Below are 18298 nucleotides of genomic sequence, written 5' to 3'. Positions count from 1 at the left end.
AGCAATTCAGATTCGAATGCGAATCCTCCAAGCAACACATGAAAGCAGCCCTGGTTAGCTCTGTGGCTCTGATGGGGGCACAGGCAAGAGGTTTCTTCACAGAGTAGGCTGACAGGGGCCCAGGCTCTGACAGAGCGTAAGTCTTGGAGGATGGTGTTAAAGTTGGTGATAAACACAGACAATCTCAGTCCAAAAGGGGAAGCCTGACAGTCTTAACTGCACCAGGGCCAAGCAGGTGCGAGGGCAATTCGAGTCTCAACAGTTCCCATTGGGAGCCCTCTAGAGAAATGGCATGGGGCAGAACAGAGACAGATCATGTGAGCGCTGGTTGTGGTGCGGCCCCCACTTAAGACGTGCAGGATCACCACAGTCGAAAGGAAGAATGACTGGGGGTGCGGGGCAGGAGATGCGCCATGGATCGGAGGAACACTCCTAATGCCCCTTCCCTTCCTGCCATTGCCATTCTTGGACTCGCCTACAACCAACCACGTATCCGCTTTATTACCCTGAAATCAACTCAAGCTCAGAGTGGTGGGTGGGAGCTACCTTCCCAATACCCATTATTCTGACACTTTGCTTCTTGCACTTGGAAATGGAAACCCAGGCAATAACTACTCAGGAATTCAGGTGATGGGAAAGGACCTGGTGGGGAGCTCTCCGTATTGTTCCCCAGATCCCTCTGACAACCAGAGGCAAATTACTTCTAGAAATTACCAGAGTTAGGTGATCATCAAGATCCGTGGTTCAAGACAGCTCCAAAGGCTCTGAGGTCATTGACCTGGGACGAAGCCCTGGCACTGGAACTTATAGTAGCTCCCTAGGTGATCTGGGTGTCAAGGTTGAGGCCACTGGTGAAGACATTTACAAGGAATACAAAACTGGCATCCTTACCACCTTCTACCACTGCTGAAGACTGGTGATGGTTTTGGAATTCACATTTTCTTTTTTTTTTTTTTTTTTTGAGATGAAATCTCGCTCTGTCACCCAGGCTGGAGTGCAGTGGCACGATCTCTGCTCACTGCAACCTCTGCCTCCCAGATTCAAGCTATTCTCCTGCCTCAGCTTCCCAAGTAGTTGGGACTACAGGTGCCCGCCACCAGGCCTGGCTAATTTTTTGTATGTTTAGTAGAGACGGGGTTTCACTGTGTTAGCCAGGATGGTCTTGATCTCCTGACCTTGTGATCCACCCACCTCGGCCTCCCAAAGTGCTGGGATCACAGGCGTGAGCCACCACACCTGGCCCCACATTTCCTTTTAAGGAAAGAATGTCAGCTTGGTTGTACAACCGTGAATAAGATTTATCCTTTTGGAAAAGTGGCACAGACTTACGAAGTAAGATCAACCATTGCTGATAGATCTGGAAGGGCCAGAAGGTACCAGTCCCTCCCTGGGTACCAGTGATGCCCACCATGTGGGAATGTGGCCTCGGGGGTTCGGGGGGCCAGTGACCATGTCTTGAACACTGAACCATTACTGCTATGCACATGTCCCTGGCACCCACTAAACATTGGCTGCCTGAGACACCAAGGGTCCTACTTCCAAGAAGCTAAGGCTCCCGGGGGCTGGAGGAAGGAAGCTCCTACTTGTCAGTTAAACAAAAGAATAATCCACAGCCCCCTTTCCAGTGTGTACTTTCGCTGTCATCCAACAGCCCATTACCATGTCACAGCACAGCGCACCCTTCCATAGGTCACTTTGTTTAAAATGACATGGATAATGCACATGTCAGCAAGCTGACAGTCCTGGCCGTCCTTCAGAGATAAAAACCTCAAGGCGAGAGCCTGTTCTTATCTGGGGGACATGCATTGGTCTATCATCCAAGTCAGGCAGAACATGATTTCTCCAGAGAGCACTTTTTTCATTTCCTGATTTTAAGGAAATCAAATAAGCACCATTTGTCTTCATCTGAATATGCTTGACCTGCTCAAATGATGATGTCTCGCATTTTATAACAGGCTACATATGCTGAATTCAAATTAACGACAGTACAGAACAAGAGCCTTTAGATCTCTCTTGGAGGCTGGCAGCAGAGAAGGAGAGAAAAATTCTGGGTTTGTTGGAAAGATCCCACTAAATACTAACCGCAGCATTCTGAATAAAATCCGCAAGCATGTAGGAGGTGAAAGTCAAAGCACAGGGCACAGGACAGATCCAGAAACGGGGGAAGGGAGGCCGAGTCCATCCTTTTGATGCCAAGCAATACAGAAACCATGATATTCAGGTAACTCTTCTCGAAATAACACAAAGCAGCAGTATAAATGGAAGGAAATTTGGTTGGGAACTGGGACGGCTAGAAGGAAAGACCAAACAGATAAATAATCCCTTTGCTTCAGGCAGCAGAAAGCTCACTTTACCGGGTTGTGATCCAATCTTCTGGAACCTCAGAAACTGAGTTCCTTTTCTTGATCCATGTTGATCCGGATACACAGAGGCTGGTGCCCATGAGCCTCGAAATAGAGCATGTACCTGCTGGAAGAACTGTCTTCCTACCTGGCTGTCCGCCCCGATGGGAAGAGGGCAGTGCCCATCAGACCTCCCTTGCCCACCGTACCCCATGATGAGACTCCTAGACACATACCATTAACATTTCTATCAAGAAGGCCAATAGGTACAGAAAAGCATATGGGTCAGTAAAATAAATGCAGAAATGACATTATAAATGCATACTAGCAAGTTTAATGTTCTCATCATGGATTTTAAAAAATCAGATGGTTATTAGAATAAATAATTTTGTCTTTTAAAATGTTTTTGGGTCTATGAGTCATCTTCCATAAAGTAAAAACTCAGTGTCACATATATGCAATATTAAAGGTCTTGTTTAAAAAAAAAGTAGATCTGACAAATTAAACGTGTCATAGCATAGGAAATGTCACCGTGTGAATTATGCCCATCTTTCCTAAAGAGAAAAGGTCCTGTCAACATGGAGCTGGCATCCCACCCTGTAGCTGTGTGTGGGAGGACTCTGGTGTTCACAGTCTGTTATGTGCTGTGCCCACAATGTGGGAGGGGGGCGTCTTACCTTCTCTTCCTGGTCACTGTCACTGTCACACTGAAAATGAAGACAAGAGAATAAGGGTTAGTGTAAGAACTGAGTATGCTTTTGCTTTTGATGCCTCATCCCCCAACCCTCTTACAAAAAAAGTGCAAGATAAGTAAAGGAAATAAAAAATGCTGTCTTCTTGGAAAGAAAGAGTTTCTCGAGCTCAAGTGCTAGTGAACAGCATCTGAAACAAAATGCTACCAAGATGCAAAAAAGGTGTTTTGTTCATTTCATCTGATGCCTGTACTCTGTGGCTCTTCCTCAGGTCAGTCCAGCAAGGTGCTCAATCATACAAGTGAGTGCTTCCCTCCCACCACAGCAGGGTAGAGGCGATGGCCCTCTAGGAGTCAGCCACAGGATTAAGGTGAATCAAGATTGTTCAAGGAAATTCAGAGCAAAATCAATTTCTTAACGAAGACATTCTATCTTCAGTTAATGTGAATGGCTGTATCTCTCCCGGTGCTTTTCTACAGGAAAAGAGGTAAACCTCTGGGCATCGTAGTCGCTTATTTGAACTTTGAAGGAAACAGAACATAATGGCCAAGGTTCACCACTTGTGATGGCTGCCTTTTCCAGTTTAGAGGCCCAGAGAATAGAAGGAACACTCCCTATAAAAAGTATGCCGAAGACAAGAGGTCAGGGTAGTAAATAAAAAATGTGGGCAAACAAATATGCTTTAGGGCCATAGACTCAGATCATATCAAACAGATCCCAAATTCCAACCATTTAGTTGATTTGGGATAAGCAGAGAGTGATAATAATCAACCCAAATCTTTGGGTTCCTCACGATAAGCAAAGGAAAAAAGAACACAACTTAAAAAAAATGAAGTGTTTTGCTAATTCAATATTCAATGAAAAACTGGGGGATGTGTTTCGTTAGAGTAAAGCTCAGCAGATAAATATATCCATTCATTCACTCAATAGCCCTTGATAAGGAACTGCTAAACTAGACTGAAATTCACCTGAGATACAGGCCTGGCTCTAAAGGAGCCTTCCGTTTAGCAGTAAGACATGAAGCTGGGATACAGACACTAGCAGGGGTGTGGCATGATCAGAGCTGCTTCCATGAGGATGACTTTCTGTGGGGCCGTGGAGAGAGTGCACAGTGGGGAAAAAACAGGTCACAGGGAGAGCAGTTTGGCAGCCATTCCACTGTCTAACCCAGGGTGGTGCCACGGTTTAGGAAGGGAGAAGCAGATGGCAGAGCAATTCTGAAGGTAGAACCAACAGGATTTGATAACACATGGACATGGGAAGCAAGTAACAGGGATGCATCTAGGATGATGCCAAGGTTTTTTAGTGTGGCCACCTGGACATGGGAGTTGGTACAGCTTTGAATAGAAACAGGAAATAAATTTGCTTGTAGGCAGCCACTGCTGGCTAGATCCCCGCAGCCAATCATAACTCCCTGCTCCCTAGTCTGTACCTTCTCCTGACACTCTGAGGTTAAAAATGCCAGGGACTTTCTTTCCCGATTTTTCTTGCAGCTAAAGGTGGGAAAAGAGGTAAACCTCTGGGCATTGTAGTCACTCACTGGAAGACCCATCTTTGGCCAATGAGATTCTGAAATCTGATGAGGGCTCTAGAAACAATTTTGTCTCCCCAGTAAACAAAGAAAAGAAGGAATCACCTGCCTCTGGCCTTTGAACATGAGTGTGTAAGAACATGATGTCTGGATATGTAGCAGCCATCTTGCAAAAATGAGGCAAAAAGACTCAGTACAAAAACAACAGAGTGGGACCAAGGGAAAAAAGCCTGACAGAATTGGACCACTGAATCCATCTCAGAGCAAGAAAACACTAAGTTATCTTATTGTTTAAGCTTCTATTAGAGAGCTTTTAATGGGAAGTAACAGAACACCCATCTAAATGGACTTCTTGCTATTATGAGACAACCTGGGGACTACTTATTCTTTTCAGACTAAGCACTCTGTACAAAAAGCATTTAGGAACTTATATCACAATCTTATAGGCTGGAGGATTAGAACATTTTCTACTTCTCCCATTGGTTCCTCAGTGCCACAGGTTAGTCAGATATTCAGTGACAGTGATTTAACCAAGTACAATGCATCATTTCCAACCCAGTTTCCAATCTCAGATTGTCTACATTTACATTCTTTGACCTGATAAGTAGTTTCTTTATTACAATAAGTCAAATGAGCTGAGAAAGAAATGGGAAGAGATGAAGACTCTGAAGCCCTAGAACCGCAGGTGGATGAGGAACAATAGTGTCCTGATTGTGTGATCTCTCCATTGCCTTTAATTAAGCCCTCTGTGAGGTTCCTAAGATCCGGGCACACTTTCAAGAGTGACAATGCACAAATTCAGGAGGGGTGTGGAAGGCAAAGACTATTTTGCCAGGCAGGCTTATGTTCCCAGATGTTCACAGCGCTCCTTGTGAGGTAATCAATGACAGCTGAAGGCTGTGGCATCGCATTTGCCCACCTCCCCAAGGATCTGGTGTGCAGGGAGGAGGAGTGGGGTAGTTGGGAAAGAACCACCACTGTGCCCCCTATCCTAACGGCAGTATGTCCCTGGGAATGGTTATTTCTATCAAAGTGTTAAGCTTCCTGCTTTCCAACAGTCCAGTTCTAATTTCAAGGTCCACTTAATTCTGCATCAAGTAATTACTGATATACCCAGAAGCACCTTGTCTCCAGAGTTAAGCATATGGTGAAGAACTGAGACCTACTGGTATCCATTATGGAAGCAGCACGGATGCCAAGCCGATTAAAAATGCTCAGGCTCCCCACACAACATGCCGGGTGAGTGACAGCTCCTCGACAAGGCCAGTCGCGGAGTCTGCCAAAACAGTCTCTGCTGCACTGGGGTCCACATGGTGTGCTGAGAAAACAGTTCCATTTCTGGTATTAAATTCCCATACTGACCCGAGGACTTTGCCGTGAGCTCAGCAGGAGCGCACCATCCAATTTACAGCTCCACTCTCTGGAGCCTCGAGTGCCAGCCCCTGGCAGAGACGAATGATGGTCAACCCCTCCAGCTCATAAATTATGCAAAGGCAATAAATGCACTCAGCAAACAGCGCCTAACGTTTGCCTTGCCTGGCTCCTAACACACTCTGTAAAAAGCCAGAAGCTCGACACATACAAGAGGTCTATTCCACTCATAAAGGGGGTTTGTTGACAACTCCAGACGGAAAGCGAGCCACAGTCCTAAGGAGTCTTTCTGCTTCACTGGCAGCGGTTTATGGGCCTGCTTTATGAAAAAGGGAGGCTGTTTTATAGAGTCAGTGTGGGTAGAATTCATGGCCTCAAATTCACATTTAATACACTGTACAGCTTTCACACCCTAAGTTCATCACACTGTGGATTTTTTTGGCCAAATGATTCTTGGTCTTCAAAGGTTAAAAGAAGAAGTGTCTGCTCCTCGATCCCTAGATACCCACTCCAATTTATAAGTGTTCACATTGAGCCACCTCCTGATGCAGGTTTATGTTCCGCATGAGGCTGGGAAATGGAAAAGGCATGTCAGATGCAGAGACGGGGTCCCAGCAGATTTGACCATTTTAAGCATTTTGACATCGGGGTCCTGCTTTGGTTTATTAGCAAACAGGTTGCACACTAACTACCAGCTTGAGGTGACGGAGTACTCTCCATGACAAGATTTCAAAGCTCGCTGTGGAAAGCTAAAAATATTTCCTCCATTTTAAAAGCAAGAAATGAAAAGAAACAAAAAGGAACAACCAGGCCTTACAGCAATGACAGGTAAGAATTCGTGGTCACCCGGCCTTCAGACAAAGACATGACCCGAACCATCACAGACAAAAGGAGAGAAAGAGGAGGTGTGCACGCCAGGCCACAGGCCTCAAATGCGCAGTTAGAAAGGGACTACTTCCTAAACCTGAGTCCTCCAGCCATCCCAATACTGCAACCGCTCAACTCCATCTTCACCGTCTCCTCCCCTGGTTTCATGAATCAAAAGTGAACTGCTGGAGGCATGGTCTTCCTTTCCCAGACAGGTCTTAACTCTTAAACAACCAACCAACCCACCCACCCAATCTTTCTCCTTTTGAAAATACAGATTTACGGCTGGGCAACGGGGCTCACGCCTGTAATCCCAGCACTTTGGGAGGCTGAGGTGGGTGGATCATGAGGTCAGGAGTTTGAGACCAGCCTGACCAACACGGTGAAATAACATCTCTACTAAAAATACAAAAATTAGCCAGGCGTGGTGGCATGCGCTTGTAATCCCAGCTACTCAGGTGGCTGAGTCAGGAGAATGGCTTGAGCCTGGGAGACAGAGGTTGCAGTGAGCCAAGATCGCGCCACTGCATTCCACCCTGGGCAACAGAGCAAGCAAGACTCCATCTCACAAACAAACAAACAAAAAATCAAAAAAAATATTTACTGGATACATTTTTTTAAAAATTACCCATAAATCTACAATTCTTAGGTAAACACTTAATACATCTGTGTAAGTCTTTCCAGCCTTAAGGATATAATCCTCCTCATATTTCAAACATACATTTTAAGAAATAAAAATGAATTCCTACCATTTTGGAACCTGCTTTGGTTTTCACATAACACATCAAATATTTTAGTTTAATCAGTAAAATTTGTCCTGTAACATCACTTTAAAAAATGGCGACACTGCAATCTGCTGTGTGGATTGTAACATAATCTAATAAAAAAATTCCCCAGTGCTGGGTATTTAGATTGTTTCAATTGCACATCCTAGAATTTTTCCCTTTGCACCCATTCACTAATATTGCTGTTTGTGACTCTCTTTTCAAGGTCCTCCCTTTTCTGCATATTCTTTAATGTCACCGTCTCCCCAGAGTTGCATCTGGAGTTCTATTGTTTCTATGTGACTTTCAAGGGAGTCCTTAAAGATTCCCTTGGTCCCTTCTACCATGTATATGCTGAAACTCAAAAATCTCTATGCCCACATTTGCCAGATGTGTAACTTTGGAAAAGTTACTTAAACTCTCTGGGCCTTAGTCTGTAAAATATGGCTAGAAGAGGAGAATGCGTTAATACATGTAAACAACTTAGTGCACGGTACCAAGTATGTACAGATGATAAATGTTAACTATTATTAAACTTCTGTTGGGTATGTGCCCCCTCTTGAAGTGTGGCGAATGCCTCAGACTCAAGTATCCACCTAGATCTGGACTCAACATCTTTGCTCACCTGAAACTGCCCCTCTCCCACGTTGCCCTTGGTAATAGCATCACCAAGCAATCACTCAACTGCGTAAGTGAAGAGTCTTATCCTTGACCCGATCCTTGAGCAGACTTATCTTCCTCTCTCACCCCACATTATTGATTCTACTTTCTAACTCTCCATCCCTGTGGCCATGGCTACTGCTTTAGTTCAGGGTTTTATTTTGTCATTACAAGAGGATAATGACCGCTTTCCAAGGTCTATGCTCTCTTCCTTTTCTAATCCACGTCCTTATTGACCAGAGTGGATTTCCTAAATTTCTATTTGATGCAGATGCTTCACAAGGCCTATGAAGACCCTTCACGTTCTGTTTCCAATACCCCTCAACTCCCAAATCCCAACCACTCTCTCAACACAATGCTTCTTAAGCTTTCTGTGGTGAAGAGCCATTTGTTTTTGTTTTGCTTTCTTTAATTTCTAATATGTTATGACAATTACTTTTGTAAACATAATAAAAAGTCAAATTCTTGAAAAATAAAAAAGAAAAACAAATATATATGAAATACATTTTAAAAAATTATTAGATTTATGGAACACAAAATTATGCTACTGAGTTACTCTAAAAGTTTCCCAATGCTTACTCTTGACTGCCCATACTAACCTCACAGCAGGTTGGTTGCAAACAGCCTGTGGCCTGGCCCTGGTTGGCATCCTTGCATTGTGTGGCACTATCCTAACATACCTTGCTCCAGCCACACCCACACACACTCAGTCATGCCATCAGTTGTCTGCATTTAACAATTTCCTCTACTGGGAATTCTATTCCTCCAAGTTTCTACCTAAAAGCCTGACATTCACCTTCGAAACATAGTTCCTTTTTTGAATCTTCCATTACTTTTCCGGAAAAACTTAATTGCTTCTGTCTCCATCCCTTACAAAACTGTACTGCAGTTGTTTGCCACAACAGTCTTTCCTACCGGAGAATGAGCTCCATGTAAGGACAGTGCCTTGCTTATCTTTGTACCTCTAGGCCTTGGGACACAATAGGTGCTCAATTATACTAATAAGTCAATCTCATTTTTCTTGAGTATTGTTCAAACTGTGGTTGAGTCCATGCAGCATAAGCAAAGTATGATTTAAAAGGCAGGTGATTCCAAATAGAAAGTACAGGAAACACTAATATGATTGCTTAATGCAAAGAGATGTATGTGTGAACACACTGAGGGAGGTTAAAATTGTTAGCAGAGCCTAGAGTTGGGGCCCAGAAGTAAATGTCTTCCATTAAAAGGCTCAGAAAAGATGCGATTAGGACTTTATTACACTTCTTCAAAAGCAAATATTTTTCATTTTCATTTGGGAATCTCAGTATCTGTGTTTTAAGACTCTGGTCCAAATTGAAATGGGTCAAGATCTGTGACATCTCTCTGTCTCATTCAGAATGCAGGAACAAGATGGAATTCTAGGTACCTTGTGATGGAATGCATTCTTAAGCAGAGAGTGGCAATCATTGAATATATCACATACAATGACATTGAGGAGGGCATTGCTCTCTATTCTGCTCAATGGACCTTGCTGGAACAGTTATTTCGTATCTCAAATCCATTTATCATTGCCACCGAAGATGTCAGGGCTGAATACCACTTCTGAACAAAGTTATTTCATTCTTGTTTCTGCCTAAAGGAAATGAGAGGAAAATGAGGGAGAACCCCAACTTGTAAACTACAATATCTAACATCAAGTATAATTTAACTTTGCCAGTGACAAAACAAATCGATTCCCCTTTGGGGCAGGCAGTTTATCTAAGACCTTAAAGACATCCCTCACCTAAAAGCAATTTCAGAAGAAGCCACCTGCAGAAAACATGACACTTATTTTCTTATTTAAAGAAGTAAGATAGCAGCATGGTGACTAAAAACATGTTTACCATCCCCTGCCCAGCTGCCCAGTCCTTTGCTCATGTAAAAATAGGCTGCCATTTTGTGCCACACATGGCAGCTCTGATGCTGCCTGTTTTTCATCAATCCACAAAGCCCTATTTTCACATTGCTTACATTGCTCTCATATTGGTTTTGGACTAAGTGAAATTTAAAGCTACTGGGGCCCTAGAAATTTTTAAATTTTTAATCCTGAAAATGTTCTTACTCAGACCGTATTCTTACTGATTGTAAAAGAATGCCATTGACTCCTCCCCTCTATCTTAACAGTAACTATGCCTGATCAAATAAAATAGTTCAGATAACATGAAAGCCTAATTCAAAGATTCATGTTGCAAACAACAGTTTACAAGAATAAAGCTTTTGGCAATCACCTAATGAGCCCATTTGAAAATAATATGAGGTCCACCAGTCTTCAATTGTTCAGGAGATACAACAGAGAATCAACTCTCAGAAGCCTCTGGAATTTGGTACTGATAATCCAGCATTCCTGCATGGGGGAGTTCTCAGAATCTGACATTTTGGCAAATTCTCCGTTTGAACTGGCCAGAGCTCAAATAACCAGTGTGATCTGAGGGGGCTAAGGAAACACTTCTTATTCCCCCTCCAGTGTCTCAGATAATCACACTTTCAACCAACAACTTTCACATAACTACTATGTGCTAGGTTCATTCTACCACCCATTAGAAGTGCAAATATATTGACAGAAATCAGGTTGTCCAAACTTGAAGTTTTTTTTTTTTTTTTGAGACGGAGTCTCGCTTAGGCGCCCAGGCCAGAGTGCAGTGGTGCAATCCCGGCTCACTGCAAGCTCCGCCTCCCGGGTTCACGCCGTTCTCCTGCCTCAGCCTCTCGAGTAGCTGGGACTACAGGTGCCCGCCGCCACGCCCGGCTAATATTTTGCATTTTTAGTAGAGATGGGGTTTCACCGTGTTAGCCAGAATAGTCTCCATCTCCTGACCTCGTGATCCGCCCGCCTCCGCCTCCCGAAGTGCTGGGATTACAGGCGTGAGCCACCACGCCCCGGCCTAAACTTGAAGTTTTAAAGCTCACAAATTAAATTCTAATACATATATTTCCTTTTTGTCACTTTGAAATCCAGGTATCTTTCATAAATCAATCTGTATGCTGTAAATTTCCACAGATCATTAAAGTATTGTTGGCTTTATTAGAATTGGGGTTGGAAGTGAATATTTCACAAATCTTTGGGGAGTTCAGCTTCTTTTCCCCTAAGAAAGGAAGTCACATTTTGCCAAGTATAAATATACATAAACCCCAAAGATGAAATTTACTTAAAACCCAGAGTCCACAAACCTCAGCGGTTGCCAAACTCAGAAAAATAAGTCTCTTGTCCAAAGGTAAAACTGACAGTCTGGGGCCCAGTGATTTGTAAATGATCTCTTTTAGGCTTAAGCAACAGATCCTTTGCTTCTCTGTCATTGATTTACTGATTCTAAGTCATCAATAGCATTAATCCGTACTTGCCTGGGGACCTATTACAAATGACTTTGAAGATGGTGTGAAGCAAGAGTTTATTATGAGACTACAGTGTTACTATCAGAAAGACATCTTTGCCTGTGTTCTTTAGCAGAATTCTATTTGTGACCCCTATGTAATGGGGCAATTTTCCCTTCCCATATATAGTTTCTTGTTGCTCTGGGTGGGGCCTGAGCCCCTACCCCCAGGTTTGCTTCATCTAATGCTGGATTCTTTTTGGAGTCCTGTGTAAGCTAATAAAACCCAAATTTGACGATGAGTAAAAAGGAAAAGTATGTTATGGGTTAAAATAATACAAGAGTCTATTTTTTCCGCTGTGTTGTGATCCATAGAAATCACCCTGAGCCTTTTCCCTTTCTTCTCTGCCTGGGAAGCCAATTGCTTTGATTGCAGTGATATGAGCTAGCTAAAATGACTGGCCCTTGCTTGTGAGGCAAATGGAACATGCTAATAGAACTTATCGCATTACCCGATGCAAAAGTGCCATAGCTCATTACTTTAAGATAAAAGGATATCATTGCAGACGGCAAGCAGAATTGACTTTCTGAGGCCCGACTTGATGATGATTTAATCAACTGCTCTCTTTCACTTCTCATCTCTGTGCCTGTCGGTTTCACAGGTGCCGTTAAATGAGACACTCAGAAAGTGAGCGGAGGGAAAGAAATTGCTGTCATTACTTTTCAAGAAAGGAGGTATGCAAATTTTCGACAGAAAGATTGCGTTCATAATGGGCCTGGTAAAATACAAGGATCATGCTTGACAGGTGAGGGCAAGCCATTTGTATGTCCTTAAAGCAGAGCAACCGTCCTCGTTTAGAAATGTGCTCGGTAAGAGAAACTACAAATGAGAGGCCTGGCGGGGCCAGGGGAGAGGCGGGGCGGAATCACAGAGGGTTGGTTCAAGCTGGTCTATGTTCTAGAAAAGAGGAGGGTGCTTAAGACTCAGGAAGCCAAAGCCAGAGGAACAGGTAACAAAGCCTGGTAGCTTTCAATGTGAACCAAGATGCCAACAGTTTTTGAAAAGACTACATCATTCTCCTTCATATATAACAACAGAGCCAGACTGCCAGGGTGCAAAGCCTGCCTGTACTGTATATCATCTGAAACCTCTAGTCAGGAACTTAACCTCTCTGTTCAGTTTCCTCATCTATTAAATGGGGCTACTGACAGTATGTATCTCATAGTGTTGCTAAGAACATAAATTGAGTTAATAAATGTATAATTTGTTTATGTACATATGTAATAAACATAAAAATGTCTAGAACAGTGCCTGATACATCCGAAGCAATCAATAGATGTTAGAAACTATCCATCCACCCACCCATCCATCCATCCATCCATCCATCCATCGATTCATTCCTTCAGTAAGACTAAATACCTTTTTTCAAAAAGCATGTGAGCCAGGTGTTGGAAATCTACCTGGCTCTAGTCTAGATAGAACAGAATTCTTCACTGATTTCATATATGTCTTGCATAAATTCTTCACTGATTTCACATATACAAGTCTTGCTCCCCAGGCAGGCAGTGAGTAGCTCAGAAAGTGCAGGCTGGTTGTCACTGGAATCATCATAGGGTCTAGTGCATTCTTGAGGGCCCTCAAGATGCTCAACAACAATTGGATGATTTATGGATTCCTCCTTCCTCCCTCCTTCCACTCATTCCACATTATCTGATGCTGCCTGTGGTGCTTTAGTCCTTTGAGGAATCTCCTCTTGGAGTAGGAAATGTCTGAGTCTAGCTGGGAATCTCAGGTGATCACTGTGTGCCCTATGTATCCTGGGGAAGGAAAGGTGCAGCCAGCAGGCTTGAATCACCTTCAGGAAGGCAGAACGAATCTGGATAGATGACATGATCAGTATAGTATGAACAGAGGTGTCTTTTCATCCACTTTGTCTTCAATAGGTAATTGTTCTATTTTCTCCAACACTCAAAGTAAAAGCATCTTTCTTAAAGTGCTTGGAATTCCAAGTTCTTTTTCCCCAGGTAATGAAGCTGCTGCAACCATTCTTTCTTCCACCACTAAGGTTGTGAGACACTGAATGTAGCTATGGCTTTCCATGCTAAGTGTCACCTACATGACTCAATTCCCAGCCAAAGGGTCAATGTCCATCTCAAGCTAAAGGAGAGATGGGGTGTCCATGATGGCGGGGCAGCCCTGAGCTCTCTATTTTGGAAAAATCTGGTTGTTGAAGTGCATTTTACATCTTTCAGGGTTCCTCCACAGGAACAACTGCAGAGCATGTTTTCCTCTAGAAATGCCAGCCAACAGCTGGCATTCATTAAAAAAGAATCCTGAGGCCAGGCGCGATGTCTTATGCCTGTTATCCCAGCACTTTGGAAGAGCGAGGCGGGATGATCGCTTGAGCCCAGAAGTTCAAGACCAGCCTGGGCAACATAGTGAGACCCCTGTCTCTGCAAAAAAAATTTAAAATTAGCAGGTATGGTCATGCATGCCTGTGGTCCCAGCTACCCGGGAGGCTGAGGTGGGTGGACTGCTTGAGCCCAGAAGGTCAAGGCTGCAGTGAGCTGTGATCGTGTCATTGTGCTCTAGCCTGGGTGACAGAGGGAGACCCTGTCCAAAATAAAGAAACAAACAAACAAAACACAAAGAATCCTGACAACAGTTCTAGAAGGAAGTATTATATTACCATCCTTCCATTTTAGAGATGAGAAGATAAGTAAGCCTTCCAATGACAGAGATGGTACTTGAACCCAGTTATGTCCTTCAAAGTTCATGTTCTTAGCCAGTATAACGTACCATCTCACTCCCTCTCTCAGGATATACAAAGAAACTACTTCAAAATATTTTCCTGATTGATTGCTTGGTGAAGTACAGAGGCAAGCTGAAACTGAAAAGCGATTGCAGTGCCTACAAGCAGCAGTGAATGCAGCTAGTCAGCCATATTTCTACTCCAGGGAAGACAGCTCTCCTTTAAGAGGGACTGAGCACAGTCTCTGGCTCACAGAAAGTGCTCATTCAGTCTGAGGCTGACGTAGGTTCAAATTCTGACCCCTTCACTTAATAATCATGCCGTGTTTGGAAAGGAACTTAATTCTCGGAGTCTACCTTTCTTAACCAGTGAATGGCGATGAGGCACACCCCACAGGATTTTTGTGAGAATTAAATGAGTCCAGGTATGTGAAAGCAGTCAGAAAGGCATACCAATAGTTTCATTTTTCCAGTTATTTCCATGAAGGATATGTTACATCACACACAACAACAGGGTAACTTACTAATTATTTTAATGTTGGGTTGAACTTTTGTACCATTTTATTGCCAGAGGGGAAGTCATATTCTGCAAGGATTTCTGCTCAGGACGTGTTTAAAGACTCAATACTCTGCTATATGAAAACAGTAACAACAACCCAAACAAACAAAACCACCATTCCCTCTCAACGAAGTGAGCAACAAGAAGAATCTTCCAGGTAAATAATAGTTTTATTTCACTGATAAAAAACCAAAAAAGCAAGACACTTTAGAGCTGAAATTTTGAAGCATTCCTTTAGGTTCTTGAATGGTTTTTTGGGATGGATGTAGATTGGACTTATTCTTCAAATAGTAACCTGTGTACAGGGACTGAAGTAAAACACATAGGTACAAGATTTGGAGTTTAAATTTGTAAGTTACGCTGTGCATCGTGCATAGGGGCTCTGATATTATTAAAATGTTCAAAGTTAGGTTGGAAAAATAAACAAATACACAGATAGACAGAAAGGATAACAAAAACACCAGGTGATTAGTGGTGCAAGTAGGAAGCTAGACACTTTACACTCTGTCTAGCGATTTTGACCAATCAGAATTAGGAGATACTTTGGAGCGCCGTACTCACCGAGATTATTTATATTCGAGATTGATTTAAGGACTGATTTACCAAAATCAACCCAGAGAGTAATCTTGACAAGAGATAAAAATTCCCAGAGGTAACTGCAAAAATGGGGATTCGCTGAGAGAATATAACTAAAGTACTTGGCACTTAGTAGGCACTCAAGGGTCCAACAAACCACCACCCTTTCAGGACACATGGAAATGACTGTTTCGTCTTCCATATGGAAGCTTTCCAGGGCTCTGACTTCTCTGGCTGTACCTTAGCTGTTGGTTTCTAGCACCTCCAACACTGTTGGCTAGTTTCCTTGACAGTATCTCAGAGTTTGCTCATATCTTGCTCCGCCTGAAGCTCAATAAGTATATGTAAAAGAATTAATACATTCCAGTAACAAAATACCTTTAGCTACTGTAGCATGGGAAGTGTCTAAGTGAGGAGATCAAGAGAGAGACAGTGGTTGGCGGCATAAACACTAAAAGATCTGAAAGTGTGGCAGGTGTCTGAATGTGTCTGTGAAAAAGATGGGTATAATTTTTTTTTTTCCTGAGACAGAGTCTCACTCTGTTGCCCAGGCTGGAGCACAGTGGTGCGATCTTGGCTCACTGCAACTTCCACCTCCTGGGTTCAAACAATTCACCTGCCTCAGCCTCCCGTAGTTGGGACTATAGGCATGCGCTAATGTTTTGTATTTTTAGTACAGACAGGGTTTCACCAGGTTGGCCAGGTCTCAAACTCCTGACCTCAGAAGATCCACCCACCTCAGCCTCCCAAAGTGCTGGGATTACAGGCATGAGCCACCATGCCCGGCTGACATGGATATAATTTTGAGGTGACAGTAAATCCTAAGAAAATAATAGCATGTACTTGGAGAAATCAGATCTTAAGGTTACTCTTTTATGAAAATCAGGAAACTAAAAATAAAAAACTATATTTATTTTCACATTTGAGTCACTTCAAGCCAACTAGAGCAACTGGAATTGAGCAGGAAGAGGGACAGTGGCGCTCTCATATTGCTAAGACATAATGGTCACATTATCAACTTCTCACCAACCAGATTTCCTTTTTTTTTTTTTTTTTAACAAATGCAAAATAGTGAGAAGCTCGGCTAAAGGAATATAAATAGGGCTTGAGATAATGAGAATGGTTCAAGAAGATCCAAAGACACCTTAGGCTCCCATCACATAGGATCCTAAAGTGATTCCTTTTTCTTCTTCTCTTTATTGGGTATCTGCCTTCACATTTGCCCTTTGTAGAATTCCTCATACTCATAACAGAGATTTTCAATTAAACGGTACCCAAAAACAACAGTCTTTATTTTAGGATGGCTTGAAAACCTAGTCTTCTATATCATAAACAAGGAAGGGTAGGATTACTATAAATTGTCTGCAAGAAAATACAAATTGCCAAGATAAAAACACCCACTGGTTTGCCAGTCTCAAGTTTCCTGTTTTGACATACTATATGCAGTAATTTGGTATCCACAATCTCTTATTAGAAAATGAATGTGCTATTTTTCTGAATGCTGCAATTACAATAATTGAATTTAAAATGGGGATTGAGTTTCTCTATTTGGAGGAAAAGAATAATTGTGTATTGCTGATTAAAATCAAGGGGACTGAAAGAGGTTGTACAAATTCCAGCTTCAGTCTCCCCGAGTGACTCCTCATCAGGGCAGAAAAGCAGTTAGCCAGAGAAAAGACAAATTCAAATGCAGGTGGAGAAATGGACCAGCACCTCAGCAGCAGGCACTGTCTCTGGCCTCATTTGCTTTGTCTCCTGGCCTTCAGTCACAACACCCTGTGACAGAGGCAATCAGAGCTGCATGGCATTGTTACATTTTAAATGGCAGCCACGCTGGAGTTCCCCACTGTGTCAAAAATTAAGAGTTAAAATGCAAGGAAAACAAACATCTCTTTGTGTTGAAAATGCCTGTCCGCTTTTAGACTGCCAACATTTTGGAGTAGTTTTTACTCCTGCACTGTAGAATCTCTTTTCTGGGTGGGGGAAATGTAATGGCAGAAGGGTAGGGGGTGGTGAGAGCAAAGAATTAATAGTGTTTTCTAAATACCTTGTTTTGTTTTAGTAAAAAGTTACGTTAAAAGGCACCTTTAAGGTTCAGATGTGGGGAAGAAAAATGAATGAAGAAAGAGGGCTGTCCTACCTTCTAATGCCTTTTTAAAAATTTTCAGTGGCATCTTTCAGTCTTCTAGAACCCCTGTTTAGCTAAAGGTGAAGGTGAAATGTAGTCTCGCAATTCCTCCTAAATGTTCATCAAAATATAGCTTCCTAAGAAAAGAGAAAGTTTTTCTAGCACAGAGTGAGCCATGAACTGTCTCTTTATGGGATACTATTCACTATTTTTTTGTGGCTTTATTGAGGTATAACTGACATTGGTAAAAGGCACATATTTAAAATGCACAATTTGATAGCTTTTCATATATGTGTACCCACCTGTGAAGCCATCACCACGATCAAGACAGTGAACCCATCCATCCCTCCCCAAAGCTTCTATGCCTCTCTCGGGTCCCTTCCCACATCACTGATGTGCCTTCCGTCACTATAGATGAGTAGGTATTTTCTAAAATTTTATATAAATGGAACCATACAGTATGTACTCTTTTTGTCTGGTTTCCATCAGTCGCTGCTTACTATTTTGACAACTAATTAAAAAGGAGCCTCCTAGCTCCAAGGTAAAAGGCAACCTTCAGAGGCTGCCTCGGCCGGAGTTTATTGTCATCCCCCAGGAACAGAACCGATTACTTGGTCTTACTTTATTCTTAGGCTTTATTATGTACTTCAGTAATCAATAAGCACTTCTACGGCAGAGGGTTTATTTTACCCTATAAATCCAAGAAGGAGAGAATGGTATTAAGACATCA

The 18298-nt window shown here is 42.7% G+C and overlaps 1 protein-coding gene across 1 annotated transcript in view; it reads right to left on the bottom strand.

Moving 5' to 3' along the window:
- Window positions 1-18298, bottom strand: part of AUTS2 (autism susceptibility candidate 2) — a 1211676-nt gene that overhangs the window by 357354 nt on the left and 836024 nt on the right. Inside the window, exon 6 of the mRNA XM_011932306.1 lies at window positions 3020-3049. Within this exon, the coding sequence (XP_011787696.1) occupies window positions 3020-3049 (30 nt within the window). The remainder of the gene's footprint in view (window positions 1-3019; window positions 3050-18298) is intronic.

This window comes from Colobus angolensis, unplaced genomic scaffold, assembly GCF_000951035.1.
Source record: "Colobus angolensis palliatus isolate OR3802 unplaced genomic scaffold, Cang.pa_1.0 Scaffold122, whole genome shotgun sequence".
Classification (NCBI taxonomy): Eukaryota; Metazoa; Chordata; class Mammalia; order Primates; family Cercopithecidae; genus Colobus; species Colobus angolensis.
The sequence above is the reverse complement of the archived record's forward strand: the minus strand, read 5'-3'. Positions and strand labels throughout refer to the sequence as shown.